General features: G+C 38.8%; 1 protein-coding gene across 2 annotated transcripts; it reads left to right on the plus strand.

The window, feature by feature from the left end:
* Window positions 1-18: 18 nt before the first annotated feature.
* Window positions 19-17,030, plus strand: LOC132145527 (large proline-rich protein BAG6). Of its 2 annotated transcripts, none has more exons than XM_059556628.1 (24): window positions 19-153; window positions 694-784; window positions 989-1,106; window positions 4,225-4,454; window positions 4,583-4,654; window positions 4,834-4,956; window positions 5,081-5,232; window positions 6,311-6,440; window positions 6,526-6,729; window positions 6,814-7,042; window positions 8,666-8,970; window positions 9,326-9,404; window positions 9,487-9,812; window positions 9,897-10,179; window positions 10,437-10,606; window positions 11,165-11,218; window positions 11,303-11,405; window positions 11,754-11,878; window positions 11,968-12,102; window positions 12,190-12,258; window positions 13,225-13,419; window positions 13,573-13,680; window positions 13,780-13,926; window positions 16,896-17,030. In XM_059556628.1, exons 2-24 carry the CDS (start codon window positions 707-709, stop codon window positions 16,989-16,991), a joined length of 3,531 nt encoding a protein of 1,176 aa, XP_059412611.1. In that variant the 5' UTR covers window positions 19-153; window positions 694-706; the 3' UTR covers window positions 16,992-17,030. The 2 variants fall into 2 exon arrangements, with proteins under 2 accessions (XP_059412611.1, XP_059412612.1); XM_059556629.1 differs by having other exon boundaries at window positions 9,544-9,812.
* The last annotated feature ends 562 nt before the right edge of the window (window positions 17,031-17,592 follow it).

The following is a 17,592-nucleotide window of genomic DNA, read 5'->3' on the forward strand; positions in this document are numbered from 1 at the left end:
CGCAGTTTAATTGCAGAACGTGACATCACTTCCTGCCAAGGCAACGTCTGGGATTAGCTAGCTGCTCAGCTAGCATGTCCCTATAGCTGTTGTGTAGGATAAAATTATAATTAAACACTTAAATCGCCGAACTGCCACAGTTGTCCCTTAAAAGTAAGGTGTTTAATCATTTACATTTCTAATCCAGATATCCTCTGCTGCTATTCATAATGTAACGTTAGCTTTTTTATAGAATGCACAACCGAATCGCGTTGACTGTTGTTAGCTGCTAATATAGTAATGGTCTTGAACAGTAACAGTTATGTGTGGCCCTACTGGTCATATATAGATCAGGCGTAGCTATTTTGTTTATACACGGTATTAAAATATGGCTTGTGTTTATTATACGGCTGTCATGATGTCCGTTATCAGTACGTTACTGTCAGCATTGCAGTGCTAGCAGCGCCCATAGACTGTATAAAACCCCAGCGTTACTATGGAGACAAAACAAGACGCTCGTGTTATAATGACAGAAGCAGCACTGCAACTATATGATGTTTCATAATGCGCGGTAAAACTAGATTATTTTATTAAAATGAGGTCTGGTTTATTTTTGCTGTCAGTGTAGATGATATAACTCATAGAGGTTAATTGCTAATACTAGTCCTTGTAATAATTTTTGGAAGCTTTCTAAATGTTCTCACCTTTTTAAAGAAACTCTGGAGTCATGGAGGAACCAGGAGCAGTAGAGGTGACCGTGAAGACTCTGGACTCCCAGAGCAGGATGTTCACCGTCAGGGGAGAGGTGTGTGTCTGTGTGCTCTATGATATTATCAGTCACATCATGTGAGGAATTTGTTTGTGCTATGATTATTTTGTATGTAGCTATCTAATTTAACAAAGTATAAACCAGACCGCTATAACAAAGGTCTGTTAAATACACTTTAAATCTATAACCAATTACGTTTGCCTGTTTAATCTGATCGCCACCTCTCTTACTTTCACTCAGTGGACCGTGAAGCAGTTTAAAGAGCACATCGCTTCTGCTGTTGAGATCCCGGTGGATAAGCAGAGGTTGATCTACCAGGGTAAAGTGCTGCAGGATGAGAGGACACTCACAGAATACAGTGAGACACTTCTTTGTGTCTGTTTTTTGGCACTGGGGGACTGTTAACTGTTTGTATATTACTCTGCATGTCAGTTTTTGGTGCATTCCAGCCAGGAGGTGGTGACGTGGGACTGTTTTTCTTAGTGAGTCATTGAAACGTTCACTCAACCGCTTTGTTCAAAACACAAATTCATTCAGGAACTGAACGAGTGGCTGTTGGTGGATTCGGAACAGCGTACTACTCTTTCTATTTTTGACAATATTTCTAAAGCCCCTTTCACACTGCGATTCCGGCAAATACACGGGTAATGTGTCCCGGCAATTGTTCCCGGGTCGCTTGATTTTGCACTTTCACACTGCTAGTGATTACCCGGAATATGTGTGTGTGTTCACACACAACCCGTAAAGGTCTTGTAATGACACGAGACATCAGGGCGTGACGTGTAATGTACGAGTCGAAAACGCTAGGCACATTATACTTTCACTGAAGCTGGCGAACGATCTCAGTGTCAGCGTGGAAAGTGAGGAACTAACTGATCTCTGCTTCATTACAGTTTGCACATATTTGTTTCGTCACGAACGTTGATCTGCCTTCAAAACACCTGGTAAAAGAGTCGCGCGATAACATGTCATCACTACGACACGGCATTAGATCTGGCTTTTGTTCACACAGCGCTCGTTCCGGGACTGAACCCGGCAATGTTACTTGGTCCCCGACCCGGGACCAATCCCAGAATCAATCCCGGGATGTGTTTGCTTTCACACAGAGGGCGACCCGGCAATGTTCCAGCAATTTTCCGGGTCCAACATGCAGTGTGAAAGGGGCTTATGGCAGGAATAGTAGAAGCTGTATGCAATTCTTAATTCAGAATGTCTAAATAAGTAATTGATTTATTAATAAGAATGCTGATTGATTCATGAATTAAAATGTGTAAATATTTTCACTGGCAAAAGTAAGACCATGATTAGTATAAAGTATGATCCATGATTACTTGTATTTTAATCAGGATTAGGGCTGTCACTAATGATTATTTTGGTAATCGAGTAATTTTAAAAGGACATACATGCATGTATAATAACAATTAGGCAATAATAATTAATTAAAATAAAGTATCAAAAGCAAGTAATCTTAAAATTTTATTGAACAAAACTGTTAAAATACACATAGATATTGCAAACAACAGTGCTAATGTTAGCGTAGGTTTATAAATGGTTTTCTTTACAAATCTGATGAAATGGCGCACGTTGCGTTCCCAAATGAATGTTATAATAAACCCAAACAAACAACAACATGCAGAAATGGAGTTTGAGATGCTCCACACTTGGGATATGCCGGTATCAAATTTTCCTGTTGCTGTTAATTGCTATCGCTTTTATCACAATTATAAAACTATTGAAATTTAGTTTAGTCAAAAAAGTTGTCATAATACAGTATAACAGGTTAAATAACTTTTTTCTTATAACAAAAATAACTGAACATTTAAATACAATAAAGCAATACAGAAAAATATATAAAGTTACAATTTTACACAGATTGAAGTTCACAATGAGCAATAGCTACATTTGCTACAGAAGTTATTAATCTTTGTTGAAAAATACATGTCGTAGTTAATGTAAGTCCATTAACACAGTTGCAACTTTTAACAACGTGTTTTTAAATATTGGAATATCTAAGATTAATTAAAGTTCAGAAGAATTTTTCATTGGCAGTTTGTTAACTAATGAATTAACTAATGTTAACTATTGAAGCCCTAATGTAAAGTGTGAACGAATTAAAACACTTTCAAATAATATCTAGGGAAAGCTGAAAGTCCAGATTAAAATGAAAAAAAAAGTTTGAAAATAAATAGCCTATTAAGTCTCAATATTTAAGTATTTGGTGCTGTGAAGAACACCATATCAAATCCACAAATCTGAACGGCTATTTAAACTGATTTAAATATGTTTTTAAAAAGAAGCAGCTGCTTTATTTATGGGGTTTCCAGGGTTACAGCTGCATTTCCTGCAGTTTAGCGCCATCTGCTGTCAGAGAGTGAAAGTGCTTTCATTCAGCGCATCTCTCAGATGTTCCTCCATGTGCTTCTCATGCGTGCTTGTTTATATCAGAGCCACACGCATCTTTCAAGCAGCATACAGCGGTATTGTTATATGACTGGTTGATGGGAATAGTATTCTTAAAATGCATTCCAAATTCTGAATAATTTGTCATATATAATTATTCATGGTATTTAGAAGTGCCCACGATAACAATATTGTTCATATTCATTACCATGATATATGGCATTACCGAATACCAGCACATGTCTACTCCACACATGTAAATGATAACCGTTTGTGTCGAGCAGCATTTATTTAATGTGAAACAGAGTCACTCTGACACGCAGGTATGTGACCTACGCATGTAAATAATTAAAGCACATATATTAAATCTGCATCGGATATATTTATTTAATTGAATCGTAGCGCTTGTGAATTCACAATAGCATTATACTTTGTTTTTTAAATGGGTGTAATATATTATGCATCTTGGGAGACTGTCTTATAATGCATTTTTATGGATTCCCCACTTTGACCCTGTCTCTCTCTATCACACACGAAAGTGCACACGTAAGCGCAAAACTCTGCATTGGAACGTTCAATAACAAATACTTAAACTAATAACAAAAAATACTTACAGTAGCTGATTCCGAAGTGCCAGACTGTCATAGCAAAGTAAGAGTTACCGCCTCACCTAGGTTCACGAAAGGGTCGTCCATAAAATGTGCTGCTGTTCTGTTGGAAGTAATATTAAAGCTTCTTAAATGCATCTACTTTCGGAAGGCCAAATAAAGTGTTTTTGACGTAAACAAAAACATGCCGCCTTTCTTTGCGTGAACATTTGTGTGCCATTATGCAAATATTTCCTCATAGTGATGTGGACATGTGGTGGCGTGTTTAAACGAGGCATTTTAGGGGGGCGAGTCTTAACTTTGATAAAGAATATCTCTTTGGAGTTTGTCTTTGCAATGTATCATCATATGACCCATTTAATCATTATCGTGCAGTCTTTTTTTAGATCTGTCATAACTGTAGTCAAAAGTTTGTTTGTTTTTTTATTTGTAGTTATTAATGATAAAAACATCTGTGCTTGTTTTCAGATGTTGATGGGAAGGTCATTCATCTTGTGGAGCGTGCACCTCCCCAGAGCAGTCAGTCTGGGGGTGGAGGATGTGGAGTTTCTGGCTCCTCAGGTACAACGGATGGGGGATCCACCTCCTCTCAGTCCTCCACTTTTCCAGGAACTCCACATGACCGTAATGCCAACAACTATGTAATGCTGGGCACTTTTAACCTGCCTGTGAACATCATGGACCAACAGCAAATACAGGTTGCAGTGCTTTCCTAATGTGAAGAGACACATGTTTGCAACATGTGACCGCTTAACCTTAGATGGCCATTGTAATTCATATGTTAAAGGTCTTGTTATTAAAGGAAATGTAAATTTCACCTCTCTAGATGTCAGTGCAGCAGATGCTGGCTGGTGTTGGGGAAATGGGGCGTAATGTCAGAGTGAGCACCAGCACAGGAGTGAGTCATCCTTGCGTCCTCTAACTTCACCAGCCATACTTACATAATTATGAACATTATAAGCAGTGTACTGAATGTTTGAATTAGAAGCACTTATGCTTTGTCTGGGCACAGTCTGTTGTTTAAAATGAAAGGTTATCTCTGGACACATCTACATTAATTGATTTCCTCTCTCACAGAGCAGTGGCTCTGTGGATTTCGATATCAACGTGGAGCAATCAGTGCAGAGTGAGCCCAGGATGAGGCTCCAGCTGGCTGAAAGCCTGCTGCGAGAGACACAGACTTTAATCCACAGACTTGAGGTGCAGAACAAATATTTACATCCAACAAATAAAACTATCTCTCTGGATTTCTTATTTATATATCAAATGTCATTTGGCTTGATGCATATTTTCAGGTAAAAGTAACTTTAACTTTTTGTTTCAGGGTCAGTCAAGTGAACCATCATCTCAGCAAGAGAACCCACATCCTAGGCCATCCTCATCATCATCATTCTCAGCAGAACCAATGGACAGCTCCCCACCTCCACCCTCATCCTCAGCTTCACAGACAGATGGAGCAAATCATTCTGGACCCAAGTAAGAGAAAATATTAGGATCTAAGACAAATAAAATTGTCCATGATGAGGAAAAAGCTTTTAATAATCTATGTAAAAAGCACGCACCAGGCTCTTAGAAATGTATTTCTGGTATTCATGTTGATTTCATATGCTTAATAGAAAATTGTCCACAATCTGCAAGGATATTTAGATTTAATAGCTCTAAAAATGTCATTTGGTGTAACCATTAAAGGGATAGTTCACACAAAAATGAAAAAATGACTCTTAATTTACTCACACTCCATCCATTCTGGATGCACAATAAGTGATTTTTTCCCCCTAGTAGAACAATGAAAAATATTTTTATAGACGATATATTATGTCTTATGAAGTGAAATGCTAGGACTGTGCTAGAAACTGAACCTTACTAACATAATTACCTGAACTAAATTAAGAGCAAATGAACCATCCCTCTAAGTAAAAAGTCAATGTATTTTCCTTAAACCTTGAATACACGATACATGTGTACATGAATGTACACATCTTATGAACTTCAATATTTTTCAAGATAAGTAATTTTATTTTTTTTATATCATGATTATTCGTAATATTATTTGGGGGGAGACCTTGATGTTTTATAACCTGAACCTTGCCTTGCCATAAAAATATAAAATCATGTGATATACACGACGTTACAAGTTTGAGGTAAGTTTTCATATTTTCGAATGTCTCTTATGATCAATAAGGCTGCATTTAGTTGATAAAAAGTACAGTAAAACGCTAATATTGTGAAATATTATTACATTTTAATATACTTTTTAAAATATCATTCTAATACATGTTTTCCTGCTCAGGAAATATTATTAAGTGTTGAAAACAGTTCAATATTGTATGTGGAAACCAAGATAAAAAAAAATTTCAGGATTCTTTGATTAATATAAAGATTTTATACAAAGGTTTATACTGTCACTTTTGATATGTGTTCTTGCTAAATTAGATTTGTCCTTGCTAAAACAAAATCACTGTCCCTGAACGTTGAACGGTGGTTTATCGCCATGTCTTTGGCCAATTCATTTTTTTTACATGTACAAGTCTAACTTCTTTCCATGTCTCAATAGTCACCCCAGCCCTTTGGAGTTGGTGGAGGTTTTGTCAGAGGTGCGAAGGGTGGAGGAGCGCCTCCGTCCATTCATGGAGAGAACACATTCCATCCTTGGGGCGGCCAGTTCTGCTGACTACAATAACAATGTATGCCCTAGATAGTTTAATGTTACATAATTGTCATACGCGCTGTAAGGCTTGTTCATTTTCTGAAAATGTATTTCTTGGACAGACTCAAGAACGAGAGGAGGATCAGCACACTCTCAATTTGATTGGAGAGTCACTCCATCTCCTTGGAAACACATTGGTGGCTCTGAGTGACCTCCGATGCAATTTATCATCTCAGCCACCTCGCCACTTACATGTGGTGCGGCCCATGTCTCACTACACCTCCCCTGTTGTGCTGCAGAGTGGACCACCCCATATTCCCATTCCAGTGAGCTAACCAACTATACATACAAAACTACTTTTCTACTATTAGTATCAAACAGTCAGCCTCAAAATATATGTCATCTTCTAGATGAACCTGGGCTCCACTGTGACAATGATGGCAAACAGCAGACAGACAAGTGAGGGTCAGGCCCAAACCTCACAGTCCAGCAACCAATCAGAGCCTCAGGGTCAGGCACCTCCTCCTCCACCGAATGGAGTCAGTCAACAGACGGGTCACGGTCAGGGGTCTCCAAGAGTGATCAGAATCACTCACCAGACCATGGAGCCAGTGGTCATGATGCAGATGAACCTGGATGGTATGTCACCAACCTACCCAATCAGAAGCCCAGTGTTTTTAGCACTGTGATTTAGCCATGCTGCCCATTCCTGGTCTGCCGCACTTCACAATATTCCAAACACTTCTTCATCATGATATGATTTTATAATTTAAAATAGTTGCTTTCAAAAAAGGAATTTTGAGACCTGGAGCGGGTAGCTGTAGTGTAACTGCCAACCACTGATCTGTGCATTTCTGTGCAGCAGATTCAGACAGTGGAGCACAGGGCCAAAGGCAACAGAACCCCAGTGCTGCTGGAGAGACTGGTTAGTTTCCACCTGTCTCTAAAGCCAGTAAACTGGCTGCGTAAAAACAATAATCCTACCTAGAAAATAGTTGATATCATACCATCAAATAGTTGAGTCCATGAGTTTGCCTACCATTGGTATGAGAGGAGCACAGCTTTCACTCTCAACCAAACTAACATTACTAGGCAGTAAGAATATTTATATTTATTTAGAATACTTATAAATACGATACACGCATAATAGTATCCAATTGCAGAGTCGCAGCACTGATGAATGGAGAAGTGCAACACGTTGAAAAAGCTTTGAGGCCCAATGGTCAAAGATGTCCATCTAACTAATTAAAATGCAGCAGAGCTTTGTAAACAGCTCAGAGTAATCATGTCATCTCCAGAAAAACGATATGATTTCCAGAACAAATTTACTGGGATTGTTGAAAAGGTCCTGTTCACACATGATCTGTTAATGGTAACTTACCAGTTATTTACTCTTCCTCTGTATATGCTGTGAATGTGAATTGTTAACATTCGTCTGTGACATATGTAGAATTTTAAACCTACAAGTAAGTGTATTTTTATGATAGCACTAACTGTAAAGTATAATGGGTTAATCAAAATAGCCTTTTTACTCTATTAGTAATTTTTAATTTTTAGTTTAGTAACCTTAACTTCTGCTTTAAATTTTTTTTTAGATTGCAGTGTTATAATGTAATGATTTTAACCCTTTTTTGCACGTAATATATGCCTACATGCTTACATTCCCTTTATTTTTTTAATCCAAATACAAAATACCAAGATATATAGGCTACCGCAAATTAGCCAAAAAAATACAGAGATATGAATTTTTGCCGAAATTGCCCAGCCCTATACAGAAGTGTACTGGAGTTTTAATTAAAGTGTACTGGAGCTTTTTTTCTTCTTTTTTTTTTTGAAATAGCATTAACAAAAAAAATAGCAAAAACTAACTAAACAGTTCTAATAAACAATAAAAAACCGGTAAACCTGTAAATATATAGTTTTTCTGATATATTTTTTATTTTAGTTAATGTTCATTGTAATACCTCAAATTAAAATTAATTTTAATTACCAAAAAGGTTTTTTTTATATATATATATATATAAACACTGCTCTGGATGTTCCTTTAAAATTCCTTTTTTAGTGTTCAGTGGAAGAAATCAATTCATACAGGTTTGGAATATTGTGTGAGTAAATAATGACAGAAGTAATATTTTTGCACTGGGTTGTAACACAGGTGATGTTTGTAGTCTTGTGTGTAAAATTTAAACCTTGCAACAGTTTCATTTTACAGCAGTGTTAGTAGTCACTTTTCACTGACTTCTGTGCATCTATTGTCTGAAGGCACCACAGCACCCATCCATGTACCAGGACTGCCACCGGAGTTCATGCAGGCCATCATGCATCAGATCTCCCAGCAGGCTGTCGCCATGGCAACCGCAGCCTCTGCCGGACACCAGGGGCAGCAGCAGGGCACTGCAGGCACAGGTGCCCAGAGTACAGACAGCCAGGCTCCTCCGCCACCTCAGGCCAGGGTGGTCATCACACGGCCCACCTTATCTCCACGCATCCCCCAACCTATGAGCACCAGAGGGACCACCATCAACCTGCGGGCAGTGCCCCCCTCAGCAGGACAACAGACTAACCAAGTATGAACTTTTACGATAAAATATTGTGTTTTGGAGAGACACAAAACCAAAGTCCCTTTCAAGTAAAGTTGGTGGTTATGTTTGCAACACCTCTCTAAAATCCTGAAATCTCAAAAACTGCTTGCCACATTCAAGATTTGTATTCGACACATACAGAATTATATAGAGAATATAATTCATTGTTAAATTACATATTTCAAATCAGTAACAAAATCTGACATGAACTGTCCCATTAATGTTGTTTCTTATGCTCAAATGTTGTTTAAAAAAGCTTATATTTCATTGATGTGATGGTTTTACCATTTACCATATCTAATCTCTTTGCATAAAACTTAATTTTTGTTCTTCGATCAAGGGCAACCCTATGACGTCCTCTCCTATCACACAGATGGTCAGTGGTTTGGTAGGCCAGCTTTTGATGCCATTGCACACTGGTGAGTGGTCTTTACCTATTCGGTTCCTGTTCAAGATCCAACATCACACAGCTTATAAACCTTCCATGTTTTCCATCATCAGGCGCCCAGACGTCCACTACCTCATCGTCCCATTCCTTATCTTTCTCTACCTCCACAGCTACCCCTTCCTCCTCCTCTATCTCCTCCTCCATCGCTCCTCCATCCTCAGCCAACACATCCGGTCAGACGTCCACCCACACTACCAGTACGGCGTCCGTGGGTCAGTCCCATGAGGGCGGCCCAGGAGATAACCTAGCTCAGCTGCTGGGCTCACTTTTGGGAGGTGTTGCCGGAGCTGGTGGAGGGGTGTCCGGGGGTCCTCCCTCCATTACAGTGACTGTTCCAGGTGTCCCTGCATTTATCCAGGGCCTGTCTGAGTTCATTCAGGTTGGTGCCTTTCTCAGCAAATGGGTTTTTGTAGTCTGATTTTACCAAATGTGTTCATTTCAACGTCCTGTTTTTTTTTTGCAGTCTGGCCAGCCTGTGTTTTCTCCACCAAACCAGCAGCCTCCACCCTCACAAGCCACGCCCTCTGCCCCTTCAGGAGCCGCCCACACTAGCGCCCCTCAGCCTCCCAGTGGAGGCGGAGAGACCCTCAGTCCTGAGCTTTTCACAGGCATCGTGCAAGGCGTCCTGTCCACAATGATGGGCTCTCTGGGTGCTGGTCAAGGCAATACTGAGAGCATCGCCCAGTTTATTCAGAGACTTTCCCAGACCAGCAACCTCTTCACTCCTGGAACTGGAGATGCAGTGGGTCAGTTTCTGAGTTTCATTGGCTCACCTCAAAGTTGCATTTGATGTACTTGTTAGGGATGCACAATAAAGATTGACTGATATATAATACACATCTTATCAGTAATGCCGGTCCTGTTATCAGTGGTAAATCTCTACACGTGTGTGATTTTACAGCTTGTCAGTGAACAACGGCTCTGTGTAGTAAATATTTAGTAAAAATATTTATCGTGCATCCCTAGTACTTGTACTGACTCGCTGTCTGTGTTTGTTTGGCAGGGTTCTTTGGAGATCTGCTGTCTCTGGTGTGTCAGAGTTTCTCAATGGTAGACATGGTTTTGCTGCTACATGGTAATCCTCAGCCTCTGAGCCGCATCCAGCCCCAGCTCACGGCCTTCTTCACTGAGCACTATCTGCAAGGCCGAGAGCCCACCGATGCCAACATAGCTGTGAGTCTGAGCTCACACTGCTTTCATACATGAGTTTCATCCTCAATTGACATACTCAGTAATTTGGTTCAATTATGAAATGATCTTTGACTATAAATATTACACACTAGTGTTCATTTTGTCCGGCATTTTTAATTTAGTCTTGGTCCTGTGTCAAATGTACTTTTTAGTTATCATATTTATCAACCTTGGCCTGTTTTCATTTAGTTTTATTCAACTAAATGTCTGAGCATTTTAGTCCAGTTTTAGTCCATGAAATCTTAGTCACATTTTCATCATGCTGTATAATGGTTAAACTGATTAAAAATCAGAAAGACCATTGCCAGATATATTGTCAAAAACATCAGTTATCGGCAACATTACGCGTATTGCGTTAGGCTAACTGAGACTTATCATAGCACTTTTGTTTAATTGCTCTTTTGTTGATTTGATTCTTTTCTCCTCATTTGTAAGTTGCTTTGTATAAAAGCATCAGAAAAATGACTAAATGTTAATGTAAATACTGTCACTGTACTAGTGTTTGCTCATGATACTAATGGAATGGTTTTTGTTGTTTAGAGTGCTGCTGAGGACCTGATCAATGGACTAGAGGAGTACATTGCAGAGAGTTTTGTAAGTCTTCTTTGCACCTGATTTATCCTGTACCATCTGTTCATCATAGCCGCTGACTAAGTCTCTGTGCTGTATCTGTTTCAGTCCACTGTGACTGTTCGCGAGGGAGTGGACATCATCCAAACCAACATATCCTTCCTGAGACAACAGTTTACTCGCATTGCTACGCACATTCTGCGCTGTACAGGTGACCACCATACTGTCCACACAAACACAGAGCCAAAAACTGCTCTGACCCCAGTATTTCAATTACACATCTTTATGCCTTATTAGGGGCATTTTGTATTTTATGTTATGTTTTATGTTTAATATGTTTATATTAATAAATTCAATCAAGAATTCAAAAGAGATTATACAAAGGGCATATGGAAACTGTTTTGGCAATCTGAAACATTAACTTTTTTTTTTTTATAATAATAATAGATCTATTTTCTGTTGACTTCTTCAGTGTTATTTTATTAGTAGGAATTTTTTTTATATTATCATTTGTAATATTTTTTTGTTAACATTTGCTCTGTTTCTTGTGTCTTTCCAGATAACACATTTGGCCAGCGCTTGCTGTATATGTGCACCCAGGGTCTATTTGAGTGTTTGGCTCTCAATCTCTACTGCTTAAGAGGAGAGCAAAGAGCTTTAACCACTGTCATCAACCACCGAATTGTAAGATCCATTGACTCATTCTCATGAAGGTTGTTTGGTGATGCACTGAATGCATGTTTTGACCCGTTCATGTTTTACTCCTCACTCAGAGGAGGATGTCAGCTGAAGTGAACCCCAGTCTGGTGAACTGGTTGACCAGTATGATGTCTATGAGGCTGCTTGTGATTTTAGAGCACAATCCAGTCACTGATGACCAGATCCAGCATTATGTCATCAATGCGCAGGTATTCACTCTCTCTTCAGGATTCACTCCCAAACTGAACCACAGAATACAGAAATTAATATGCTTCTATTATGCTTTTCACGTACAGAGCGAGTCGTCTCAAAGAACAGAGTCAGACGCACATGCAAGCCAGCAGTCAGATAACACGAGTGTTGAGGTGCGTTTTAACTGAACGAGATTGAGTCTAGTTTACTGGGGCATAGAAGAATTATTATTTCTAAATGAGCTGATAAAAACGTATCAGCTTAAAACATATCGGCACATAAGTTTATTCACTACCATTCGGAAGTTTTAGATGGGTAAGACTTTTTAAAATGTTTTTAAGACACTTGTCTTTTGCTCACCATGGCTGTGTTTATCCAAAATACAGCAAAAAAAACTGTAACATCGTGAAATATTATAACAATAAAAAATGTCTGAGTAATTTTAATACATTTTAAAATGCAATTTATTCCTGTGTTGGCAAAGCTGAATTCTCAGCTTCATTACTCCAGTATTCAGTGTGAGGAAAAAAAATTATAATAGAAAATTCAAAAGAGCAGAACTTATTTAGAAAATATAATAAAATTGTATAATAATAAATGTTTATTGACCTGCAAACCAGCATATTAGAATGAAAATTCCAACACTGTAATAAAGTGCATTTTAAAATGTATTCAAATAGAAAAGTATAAATATATATATATATATATATATATTAATTATATATATATTAATTTTTTTTTTCGCTGTATTTCGGATCATATAAATACAGCCTTGGTGAGCAGAAAAGCCTTTAAACAAAAAGCATAACTGATCTAAAACTTATGAATTTTCTGTTTTATTAAAAAAAACATTTTCATTGTTATTTTTACTTATTTTTTGTGCTTTTCTTGTGATCATTATTAATAATAATATTTATTTTTATTTTTAGTTCTGTTATTTTTTTAGTATTCTTAAAATTTCTTATATATAATTGCCATTAAAGTTTCAAAAATATATTAGTCTAGTTAACAATAACACACATCATAAGCAACTGCTGTCCTTTGTGTACATCCTATCCCTTAGGCCTTGAACACATCTGGATGTTTGTCTGCACTATAAACTGTATGTCATAATAGTAATAAGTGATTATATGTTACAGATGGAAGAGGGTCTGTCCCCTGCTCCTGCCACCACTGCAGAGGAAGTCATGGCATCCTCAGGAGACACTGCTGATGGTGATGAGCCACCTGGCAGGCCATCATTAGAGGAGACTCGAGGAGCAGTAGCCATGGCACCTGTAGACAGGGAGGAGTCCGCTGGAGAGGCGGAGCCATGGGCAGCAACTGTTCCACCTGTGAGACTCCATTGTCTGTTGTGATTTAGTGGATATGCTAAATGTTTATTTATTAACTTTTTCTAGTACACTGACAAAGTTGACAGCAAAAATAAACCAACAACTGATATTGTGTATAGTAATAATCTGTGTTTTTTAACATATGTTAATCAGGAGTGGGTACCCATCATAAGACATGACATGTTGACCCAGAGGAAGATGAAAGCGCAGCCGCCTCTGTCTGATGCGTATCTGCATGGGATGCCAGCTAAGAGGAGGAAGGTCTGTGTGTCATCTACATTCACTTAAAACTAGAATGCTGCCAAAGATCACCAATGCAAAATGAACCATTCAGTTAGAACTGCTTTTCTCGCTTCACAGACCACACAGGGGGAGGGTCCTCACCTCTCTCTCGCTGAGGCCGTTAGTCGAGCTGCCAGGACATCTGGTGTGCGACCGGTTACTGCCCCTGATAGCCTACAGGGGGAGCTGGAGGCACCAGAGCTGCAGGACGCTTATACACAACAGGTAAGAAACTAAAATCATACCTGATCTACCCTGAGACACCTGTGTGGACCAGTGTTATTCAGGAGGCTTAAAAAGTCCTTATTTGCCCTCGGGCGAGAGCCAGCCAGTGCTTTAAACGAGCCCGGTGGGGCTTATAGCCTCGGATCCTTTCTATATTTTCTAAAAATACGATCTGAGTAGCAGAGGGAGCTCCCGAACAAATTATATTATATTATTATGACATATACTGAGCTAAAGTGTCGAGATGAGACTTGTTACTATGTTACTAGATAAATACACAGTTGTGATAGAAAATGAGAAAATTACATCTGATTTCTTCAAGTGGTCGTATCTACCATGTTTACTATGGTAATGGCTAGCGTGGTAGTCTTTTGCATCGCATATAAATATTTTTGCCTTGTATGGTGATCATAATCCACATCGGATCTCAAACAGACGTTATTTCATACACTCCCTGTTGTATGAAATTGAGTTTTGAGCAAAAATTATTTTCTAAAGTCTTTAATGCTGGTGTTATAGTTAACTTTATGAAATAATCTGTGATGCAGAGAAACTCCGCCTTTGTTCATAACCACTCCTCTAGCCCCAGTTGGCCCACCTTGGCCCAAGGCTTTCGTCGGGCCAAAAAACCCTGGCTGTTTGCCCAGAGGAAGCACTGACGAGGCACGATCAAGACCCGGAAGTGACAGTGGAAACACTAGCACGCTCGCTTTTGGCCCAGCAGTGGAAATACGGCTATTAGTCTCAACTCAATTCCTGGAGGGCCACAGTTCTGCAGAGTTTAGCTCCAACCCTAATCAAACGCACCTGATCCAGCTAATCAAGGTCTTCAGGATCACTAGAAACTTCCAAGCAGGTGTGATTTGGAGCTGAACTCAGCTGTGGCCCTGAGACCAGTGGAGTTCGAGACCACTGCCTTACAAGGTCTTAAACCAGAGCAAAATACATTTTTGATAAAGCTGTGGCATGAAACGTTGCACGATCAGCAAAAAATTATATCTTCCACAGTATTTTTGTCTCATTTTCCAGTACAAATATCCTTAAATCGAGACATCTTTACTTCAGATGCAGAATAAACATGAAGTTTTCTTGTTTTCAGAGAAAAAAAATTACTTTATCCTTTTTTTATAAGATACATTTTTTGCAATTTTCAGATTTATCAGGATAGGACTGATCAGAACTGACAGGAAATGAAGTGTGAGAGAGATAGGGGCGAGATCGGGAAAGGTCCCCGAGTCGGGATTCGAACTCGGGACACCCATAGGGGCCGTTTACACCTGGCCACTTCATGCGTTTTCTCGGATAGGATAGCTATCCGATCCTGAAAAGACCAGGTGTAAATGCCCTCCGAAACACATTTGAGACGGATTTGAATCCGATCGCTCAAACCACTTCAGGAGGTGGTCTGGGCCGCATTCCAGACGAAACTAGACAAGTGTAAATGCATCTGGTTGTTAAAACCACATATGTAAATTGTACTCATCCCCAAAATGCTAAAAAAATAAACGTGTGAGGGCGTGTTATAGACTATATGTAATGTTATAGCCAGATATGACGACGCTACTGGAACATGCACCACCAGATGAGAAGCTGAGCATATATTCATTAAACCAACGTGCAAACTATCGCAAATCAAAGTGAAAGTAAGCCGCGAACGCTTAACACACAATCATCATCATTAATAGTAGAGAAACGAAATGATCTTACCAGTGCTGTTGCCGCTCTCTCTTATTGCGGTCTTTGATTTTGAAATTTTAGCTGATGATCAATAAAATGCAGCTCATATCTGTGGCTTTCGGTGACGTGCACTCCATTAAATCTGCATATAGCGCGGGAATTGAAGATCGGATTTAAATCCGTTTCGCAAAAACACATTCATGTGACCAGGTGTAAATGGAACCGTTTTGATTAATCAGATAGCTATCCGATCTGAGAAAACGCATGAAGTGGCCAGGTGTAAACAGCCCCTTAGTGCACGTTGACCCATAGGGCTATCGGTGCTGACAAGTTAATTTATTCTTGCAACAACAAAATGTCAAAACAAATATCTCTTGGTAGGGTCTGAAAACTTGTTTTGCATTTTTTTAAAGTTCATAATTCTAAGCTCATAAGCAGATTTTATTTAAATATTTGGAGTTGAAAACAAGACAAAAATACTAAAGAACATCATCGCTTTTTGCAGTGTGATCAGATGGTACAGTAACAGGTATTTCTAACTATTTCATATTCTTTTTGAGCTAATATGTTTTTAATTAATTAAAGTGTAATGGAGCTTGACTTTGAAGTGTTGCTAATACAACTCATCGTGTTCTCCCTAGACATTTACATTTAGACATTGTTTTCCATTTAACCTAGTCGGTGCTTTTGCCTTTATTTATATTTAATTATATTTAACTTTATTTTTATTTTCTTTAAGTACTTAGCAACTAACTTATTTTAATTGCCAAGACAGCATTTATCTCCCTCTATATATTTTCATGTAATATTTATATTTTATCATATTTCAGCTTTATTTCAGTTAAAGAAAACAACTGAAAATGGTTTTAGTTTTAGGGCTGATTTTTCCACACTGTTCCTGTGAGTTTCAGAGTCTTCCCATAGAATTTGAATATGTACACCAGGGGTGGCTAACTCTGACCATAGAGAGTCTGCAGAGCACAGCTCCAACCCTCAGTAAAACTCACTTGACTTGAACTTTTTTTTTTTTTAACCCTACAGACCTTGATTATCTTATTTAGATGTTTGATTAGGAAGAAGCAAAACTCTGCAGTACTGTGGCTCTCTAGGAATGACGTTAGCCACCCCATATACACACTCAGTTTAGGTACCATTTACACAATCCCACATTATAATTGTATTATCATAGCTACAAATTTAGACCACACCACACAGATCACACAGATTGTTATCTTGCTCTCTGAATTGCATTGAACATTTTGAAACCTTTTGCATCCTTCATTGTCTTCCAGGTGAAGAGTGATATAAAGAAACGACTGAGTGATGATCCAGACTACAACCACCAGCGGTTTCCCAACACGCACAGGGCTTTTTCTGAAGACTCCTAACACATCAGCTCTGATTACTCTGTCATGTCATCTGTCAAACATCGAAGGAATGGCCAATAGCGTCTCGTGCATTGAGGGGTTCCAGCTGTTTTGAAATCGGCGAATGACACACATCTCAGATGTCTGCCATTGTCAAATGTGTGGATAGTGGCTTAATATGGAGCCGGTGAACTAGACCGGCCATGAAGGCAGGAGAAACTAAACTTTCTTTCCACTACGTGACATCCATTTGTCGAAAACAGCATCTTATAATATTAGTATATCTGTAGACTCTGACAGGATTCATATATATGCCCCTGTCCATTGTAAATTAGCTGTACATTGTTGTAATAAGTTGTTTTAATAAGGACCGTAATAGCAGGCACATAAACATGAAGAAAACGTAATTTGTTCCAGCTTGACCTGCTCCGTGTGTAGATAGAGGAGATGTCAAGATCGATGTTTACAAGCTCCAGACATGTTGAACATGATTAGATGTACAGAGCTGCACATTTATCACTGAGGACTGGAAGAGTTTGGCATAGTGATGCCATACAGCTGTTATTTGTATTTCTTGCATGCCAAAAACATCTTGTTTGGCTCCATCATCTTGTTCATGAAT

This window comes from Carassius carassius, chromosome 8 (assembly GCF_963082965.1).
Source record: "Carassius carassius chromosome 8, fCarCar2.1, whole genome shotgun sequence".
In the NCBI taxonomy this organism is placed as follows: domain Eukaryota; kingdom Metazoa; phylum Chordata; class Actinopteri; order Cypriniformes; family Cyprinidae; genus Carassius; species Carassius carassius.

Excerpts from the sequence above, each read along its gene's own strand:
- LOC132145527 (XM_059556628.1), top strand. The coding sequence starts at position 707 with ATGGAGGAACCAGGAGCAGTAGAGGTGACCGTGAAGACTCTGGACTCC. Across the intron at positions 10,607-11,164 it reads CCACCGATGCCAACATAGCT|AGTGCTGCTGAGGACCTGAT; the intron begins GTGAGTCTGAGC and ends TTTGTTGTTTAG. Across the intron at positions 13,420-13,572 it reads GGGCAGCAACTGTTCCACCT|GAGTGGGTACCCATCATAAG; the intron begins GTGAGACTCCAT and ends TATGTTAATCAG.